Source organism: Aegilops tauschii, chromosome 3 (assembly GCF_002575655.3).
Source record: "Aegilops tauschii subsp. strangulata cultivar AL8/78 chromosome 3, Aet v6.0, whole genome shotgun sequence".
Taxonomy (NCBI): domain Eukaryota; kingdom Viridiplantae; phylum Streptophyta; class Magnoliopsida; order Poales; family Poaceae; genus Aegilops; species Aegilops tauschii.
This window is the reverse complement of record NC_053037.3, coordinates 384,002,099-384,010,120: the sequence shown is the minus strand read 5'-3', so window position 1 is coordinate 384,010,120 and position 8,022 is coordinate 384,002,099. Positions and strand designations below refer to the sequence as shown.

Here is an 8,022-nt window from a genome sequence, read left to right as displayed (position 1 = left end):
GAGGATCTCATCCGACGTAGTCCTAGGTTTTACTTCGAAACGGCTTGGTTCGAAGCGGAGGGATTTGCCGAGTTGGTGGTAGAGCGTTGGGGCGAGATTTGCACTCATCTGGGGCCTCAACGCGGGCCAGCAGAGAGCTGGAACGCGGCTGCCGGCAAGCTTCGTGCCTTCCTTCGTGGGTGGGGCGCTAACCACGGTAGCGAGTCCAAGAAAGAGCGCGCGCGCATTGTAGAGACTATTGCGCTGTTAGATGCTGAGGCAGATCGCCGCCCCTTCTCGGAGGCCGAGTGGGCTCATAGGTACGCATTAGAAAATCAAGTAACGGCGATTTTGCGCGCGGAAGAGGAATATTGGCGACGCAGGGGCGGAGTCAAATGGGTCACGAAAGGAGACACAAACACTGGATACTTCCATGCCTACGCGAACGGGCGGAAAAGGAAGTGCTCCATTCTGCGTCTCCAAACAGATCACGGTATCCTGTTGACGCAGGAACAAATTATGACTCATATCTACGAGTTTTTCATAGGTCTTTTGGGGACGGCCGACGAAAAACCGTTACGTTTGCGCAGTGATCTGTGGGATACCGCGGAACGTGTATCGCAGGAGGAGAACGATAGGCTTGCCCTTGCTTTCCTTCCTGAGGAAATAGACCAGGCCTTACACGGCATGAAAACGAGCACGGCGCCTGGGCCGGACGGATGGCCTGTCGAGTTCTTTAAGAAGTTTTGGCCCTGCCTTAAACACTTATTCTATGATATTGTCAACGGCTTCGCTTTAGGCACGGTGGACCTATCCCGTTTGAACTATGGTGCCATTAGCCTTATTCCTAAGGTGATTGGGGCGGATAACATTAAGCTTTTTAGACCCATTACCTTCATTAACGTCTCGTTCAAAATCTGTGCGAAAGCTTATGCCTCGCGCTTGGCTCCGGTCGCTCAACGAGTTATTAGCTCTAGTCAAACGGGTTTCCTCAAACATCGTAACATCCTCGAGGGACCAATTGCGTTACAAGAGATCGTGCACGAGTTAAAACGGACCAAGGCACAGGGAGTGCTGCTTAAATTAGACTTCGAGAAAGCGTACGATCGCGTGAACTGGGAGTTCGTGCGAGAGGTCTTCCTCAAAAAGGGTTTTGAGGCAGGATTCGTGCATCGCATCATGCACCTCGTGTGTAGTGGGCACACGGCGGTCAATGTCAATAGCACAATGGGCAAGTTCTTCCGTAACAAACGAGGTCTCCGTCAGGGAGACCAAGCTCGCCGCTCATTTTTAATTTTGTTGCGGATGCCCTGGCGGCCATGATTAATAAAGCACGGGCAGAGGGGCACATTAAAGGGCTGGTATCCCACCTTATTCCTGGTGGGGTCACGCATCTGCAATACGCAGATGATACGATGCTCTTATTCGAACCCGACGACCACAGCATTGCTACCATCAAGTTACTACTACTTGCGTTCGAGATTTTATCGGGGCTTAAGATCAACTTTCTGAAGAGCGAAGTGATCACCATTGGGATGGATGATCTAGCAAGCACTCGGATTGCGAATCTACTTAATTGCAAGCTAGGGAGCTTCCCGATTAAATACTTGGGCCTCCCGATCTCGACCAAGAAACTTACCATAGCGGAATGGGAACCGCTGTATGGGAAAGTCGCTAACAGAGTGAGCCCTTGGAGGGGCAGGTTTATGTCCTCGGCGGCGAGGCTTATCCTCACCAACTCGAGCTTATCTTCCCTTCCTATATTCACAATGGGAATGTTCCTACTTGCGGATGGGGTTCACGCTAGACTCGATACTCCGCGTTCCCGGTTCTTTTGGGAAGGAGCTGGGACCAAGCGCAAGTACCACTTAGTGAAATGGGCAGCGGTGTGTAGGCCAAAAAAATTTGGCGGCCTAGGTATTACGAACTCTAAACTCATGAACGTGGCCATGCTTACTAAGTGGTGGTGGCGTCTCGCCCAAAACGAGTCGGGACTCTGGGCAGACATCCTCCGGGCTAAATATTTCCCAGACGGGAATTTGTTCAAGGCTAAAAGCAACGGTTCGGCCTTTTGGAACGGGGTCCAAGCGGTCCGACCGGCTTTTACAGTGGGTGCGCAGTTCCGGGTAAACGATGGCAAGTCCACACGCTTCTGGCTTGACCATTGGTGGGGTCAGGAACCGTTGTGGCAATCACACCCGGAACTGTACCAATTGGCAACGGACACCAACATTATGGTGGCCGATGCTATGCGAGTCCAACCTCCAGCCATTTCTTTCATTAGGACTCTAGAGACTACGGAGGCCGCTAGCTGGGACGCTTTGACGGCTAACTTGGGAGGGCTGACTCGTAGTAATGGGGCGGATACGATAACGTGGAAGTTGACCGCCTCCAATAGATTCACGGTCAAGTCCCTATACGACAAGCTCTCCGAGGGTACTACGCTGGATATAGCTAGGGGGCTATGGAAGGCTGGCATTCCTCTCAAAATCAAGATTTTCCTATGGCAAATGTTTCGCAACCGCTTACCTACGTCGGATAACGTGGCCAAGCGCAATGGGCCGGCGGACGGAACGTGCACCACCTGCGGTTTAGGGGAAAACGCGAACCGGGGAAAACGCGAACCATGTGTTCTTTGGCTGTGTGCTCGCTAGATTTGCGTGGAGTGCGGTTAGAGACGCCTTCAAACAAAATTGGAATCCACAGTCTAGTCACGACGTGCTTGCTATCTTAACGTCGCAAAGAGGGGCCAATGCTAGGATTGTTTGGAGATGCGTTGGGGCGCTACTTTGGTCCCTCTGGATGGTTCGGAACAAAATTATGATTGAACACAAGTTCCCGGCACACCCCGCTGATATAATCTTCAAATGTCATATTTTCCTTCAGGTATGGGCACCGCTGGGGAAGAAGCGTGACGTCGACCGCATGAACGAGACTATGGAGCTGATCAAGGCGACCATGGTGAAGGCGCGGCAAGGGGTGTCGGCTTGATCTCGAGACCTCTACTTTTAGCTAGCTTTTGCCTTGATGCTCCGCTTTTGCGCTATTGAACTTGTGGCTGCGACCTTCTTAGCTTTATCCTGAGCCATGGGCTCGATGACTGTTTCTATTTGGTTTGTAAGACTTTATCTGTGTGGACCCTGCCTAGTGGCTTTATTAATTTAAAGCCGGACGCTCCCAGCGTCTACGTTCCAAAAAAAGAGTTAAACAAATCCACTAAATGAAATCAATGACCCAGATCTATTATATACTCTGACCTCTTACATTAAAAGAGGAGATAAGAGGGATCATGTTAAAATTGCTCGGGAAACTATAATAGCTAGCATACTGCTGCTAGATAGTAATCTGACAAACTGCAAAAGAGCATCACATATTTAGGAGCATGACTATTTTTTATTTTATTTTATAAAATGGTAGCCACAATTTTTGTTGGTTGTCTGTTGGATCACCTAGTCGCATAATCATTTTCAGAGAGGTGTAAGTGAAAAAAAGTGAAGAACTCCTTTTCTATTAAATGGTAGACGTCTTATATTAGTTTACAGAGGAAGTATTAGTTTCTAATAGGTTTAACGCATATGCACTGAGGAAAGTAGAATCAAGATGAAAACGCTGTATAACCAAACCAGTGGGGGTGCCGTGGGTGCCCCGGCACCCATAAAAAATGCAAATCTTTTTTATGTACTACTTTGTCCAATTCTATAGGATTAAATTGCCAAACTGACAGTTTTTCAAGGTTGTACATGGCATTTTTTGTGTGGATGAGCTTTAATATTATGGATGGTTTTTTGGTCAGCATGCAAAAGCTACAATAATATCTGCATATATACATGGTATTTAAAGTAAGGGAAATTAATAGTCTCACCATTTCATCGATAGGTGTTATAGATTCAGACATATATAATTCATAAATTTAGATGTGCATTATGGATGCAGTTAAGCTGATGAACAGGTAGGGCAAAGTAGGTTTCAAAGGCGAAAAAAGTTGTTATCTATTTCCCATTGTGCGAATGATCTATAGATTGTGCTATAGCATATGTGGATGCAGTTAAGTTGATACATACACATGGAAAAGTAGATTTCAAAGGCAAGCAAGTTTATATGTGTTATCATTTGTGATCCATGGATGAGCTAGCTTGCTCTAGTCTGTTGATATCCCCTGGAAAAGTTAACCGAGGCACACTCCCACCTGCATTGTGTGGATCTGCATTTCTAAGATGTCTATAACACATACACATTATCCATGAATTTGTTATAATTATGTTACATGCCAGACATATAACAATATCTTAATTAACCGTTTGAAACCATGACCCTTTATCAGTTTGCTTTTTCCAAAGTATTACCTCCGTATAAAAAATATAAGACACTTTGGTAGGCTATAAAATGGCCTACCAAAACGTCTTATATTTTGGTACAGAGGTAGTAATATATATGTTTCAAAACTCTTTAGCAGATTAAATGTACACTATACAGAGACGTCGCCAAGGATCAAATCTCATGGATATATCCACCTGGTATAACTGAAAGCACGACAAAATACTACCTGTAATTAATTAAAATTAATAGATATGCATATGTATTATCATCCACTAGATCCATAGCCAGATCGACACATGACCAGAGTCACCAGACACTGACATACACACTCACAGAGAGATCATAGATCTTCTGTTGATTATAAGGACACCAAACAACTAATAATGGAACAGCTTACACAGGCTGCATTACATGTAGTAGTACAAAATACAGCTGTGCATGAGATAGTGCATCGATAAAGTGGGTTATTATTCTATTTCCATCTTGTGCCTCTGGATAAAAAAAGGTCTGCGATGCAAGTGCTCATGCGCATATGAACATTCTCTCTGAGCTCAGCAGTGATGAAAATTGCATAGCATAAATTAATAGCAATCATGTACGAAACTGTGTCAGTGTATGCTAGCATGCAGTTTCAGGGCAAGAGTCAACACATCTATGTTTGTATAGTAGTACAATCAAAACGACTTGCATCCATATGGCCATACCCATACAACATCATGTCTTGACGTAAAAAATAATGTGAATTGCTATTCCTCTCTTTTTATCTTTTGCGCATTACACAAGCTGGCAAATCCTTGGTTCTAGCTAGTGGCACCAATTCAGAAACTTATTGCACCACAAGGAAGGAAAACCCCATGCAGGCTAAAGAAAGGAACTGTCGTATAAGATCAGAGGAGAGATGAACGTAAGGAGAAGAACACTTGAGGATCATAGCTTGAGCTCGAGATCCACGTCTTCTGGATCATCGGAATTCATACTCGTCGAATCAGCTGACCGGCTCCGGTCATGGTGCCTTCTCAGACGGGTAGATTCCTACAGAAAATAAAAATGGTTAAGAACCACATGAGTTAAAAAGATAACTTCGCAGTGTATAATGCTTTTTGATCAGCCATTCAACACTCGTCCATCTGTCTCCATGATCTGCATGTAGAGAGACATACCTCTGGTGCAAACAGTGGCAATGTGACACCAGGATGTGCGTAATGTGGTGGCCCGTAGATAGTGCTGCTGCTTGGTGATCTGGTTGGCAGGCATATGCAGATGTTGCAGTTGTTAGTTGGAGCTATAGCTTGTTATTCCGGGTAAATTCAAGGAGTAATGGAGTTGTAGCTTGTTATTCCGGGTAAATTCAAGGATTAATGAAGTTGTGTGCAGTACCTTACGATGGGAGTCTGGAATTCACCATATCGAGCGTCTCCTCTCTCCCCATATGCCATCTGTACATGATAAGGCCGGAGATATCGTAAGAGATCTTGATATATAGCTCACGTGCATATGGAAGAACAAACAAGATACATACAGCACGAAAGCTGATGATAATAAGATGATGTCAGAGAAAGTTTGATCTCATGTAGATTTTTCGTATCATGAAAACAGTACGGACGAGATCCTTGTCAGAATAACTGCTTAGATAACGCGATAATGACGATATCTATGATCAAGGAGAAAATAAGTACAAATTAATAACGAGGGAAGAAGCAAGAGAACGGGTAGAGCTAGCACACCTAACTGGAAACAAATCTCAAATTAATTCAAGAATGATTGCTCGTTTTTCTTTGAAACAATTCAAAGACAACTAGTTTCTTCACTGTTTATCACAAAGAAGCTCAAAATCTCATTTCCATAGTTTTTTTTTCACTCGCAAAAAAAAGAAGATCAACAGTTGTTTCTACTGCTTCCACATATATATACCTATATCCAGTTTTTCGTATACCAATTAATTTGTTCCTAAAACAACATGAAGGGGAAAAGATGACAGCCTACCCCAAAATTCGGATGGACCGGGAAGGCCGACGAGACGGCGGTAGCATGGAAGGGGGACGATGGGGACGATGAGAGCGAGGACGTTGACGCCCGCGTATCCTCCTGCTCGATAGATCCATTCCAAAGACGCAAGGAATCAGAAACGCCCAATCTTACGAAAATCGCAAGCAAATCCATACACACAAAATACGCATATACACATATGTTCGCTTCAGCTTTGCAAGATGTGTCTTCACTCACCAAATTGAGGCTGGCCGTTCTGTGGATCAAGCTGGGTGGCTGACCACCAAGAGGATGGAAGTACTCAGCCATTTCGCTCTGTAACCTAATCTTCTCGAGCTGCGCCACGCCGAGCCCCCGCTGCGGCTGCTTCGGCTTGTCGGCGCCACTGCCGCCGCTGCTGCTGCCGCCTCTCTTGCCCTTCCTGGAGCCGGACGATCTGCCCCACCCCATGCTGTCCCCAAAGTTGTTCCCACTCATATCCCCGAAGAGAGACCTAGCAGGAAGACTTGGAAGAACAAGATGAACAAGCTAGCTAGCTAGGAGGAGAGAGAGAGAGGGTTGATTGGATGATGCACACAACCTCTTTTAAAATGAAAGGGAGAGATCTCTTGCAGGCCAATATATCCCTACTCTTTATTAAAAGGGAGACTTGCTCTCCCAAGCTTTTCTTGCCTCAAATTTTAAAATTTCATCTAGTATTCTAGTGGCATGGCCATCTTTTGAATATAGTGAACACCATGTGCCCCAAAACCCTATCGCTTGAAATAAAAATCCAGGAATTTTAAAAGCGGGCAATGCATTTTAATTAGTTAGGTGCTGATCTCCTAGGATCTTTGCCATCAATTGTCTCCTTGGTTACTTAGGAGAGTAATTTGCACTTAGATACTCTTCTTTAAGTCACTATTCAATACCACCACAACAAATATAGCAGGAAATCTGCTAATAAATAATTCCCTACAAATGTCAGATTTTTAAGCATGGAAAATCTGATGTTTTGGATGGTAAATTATGTTTTCGCAAGCATGAAAATTTTCTTTAGCAAGCATGGTAAATTTTTCATACTCGTTTTTTGTCGGGATTGTCCACCTTTGCTGAAGGAAATTGCTATGCACGCGACAACATAATTTGTCATCCAAAACATCAGATTTGTCGTGCTTAAAAATCTAACATAAAATTTTATGATTTCCGATAAATAAAGCATTGGTTCTTCATAAATTTTGCTACGTACGTGTTCTGGCGTGAACACAAGTAGAGGCAGTTTTTTGTTGACTTTTCGTTCTCTCGATATCATTTGGAATCAACAACAAAATTAGTAGAGGCGACGACAGCTCTTTGAAGATGGAATAAATTCTTCCCTCTTAGTCCCGTCCCGGTGGTGATTCTAGCATCTTCGGAGGGCGTGTGGAGGTTTGTCTCCAATGGATCTCACAGGATTCAATTGGCGTTTGTCTTCGGTGGATCCTGTCTTCGTTCATCTGTGTTCGTGTAACTACAGGTTTGATCCTTACGATCTAAGCTTCTCTTCATCGGCGCCGATTGCTGTTCTGTTGCGCTGGTCTTATATGTGGCTTTAGCACGACGACTTTTCGACTGTCTACTATAATAAGGTTTGTTCGGCTCTGATGAGGGAGGGGCAATGACGGCGGCGCGCATTCGGCTTACTCCAATGCTTGTAGCCGTCGCTAGGTGGTCTACGAAACTGGATGTATTTTTTACTTCTATATTTCTTTGTACTATCTT

At 44.6% G+C, this 8,022-nt stretch overlaps 1 protein-coding gene across 1 annotated transcript; it reads right to left on the bottom strand.

Annotated features, from left to right (window-relative positions):
• Positions 1–4,900: 4,900 nt before the first annotated feature.
• On the bottom strand, positions 4,901–6,892 carry LOC109745337 (protein SPEAR3). The gene is made up of 5 exons (XM_020304453.4): positions 6,520–6,892; positions 6,280–6,381; positions 5,674–5,732; positions 5,457–5,535; positions 4,901–5,328 (listed from the first exon to the last, which is right to left on the bottom strand). Exons 1-5 carry the CDS (start codon positions 6,757–6,759, stop codon positions 5,224–5,226), a joined length of 585 nt encoding a protein of 194 aa, XP_020160042.1. The 5' UTR covers positions 6,760–6,892; the 3' UTR covers positions 4,901–5,223.
• Positions 6,893–8,022: the final 1,130 nt, after the last annotated feature.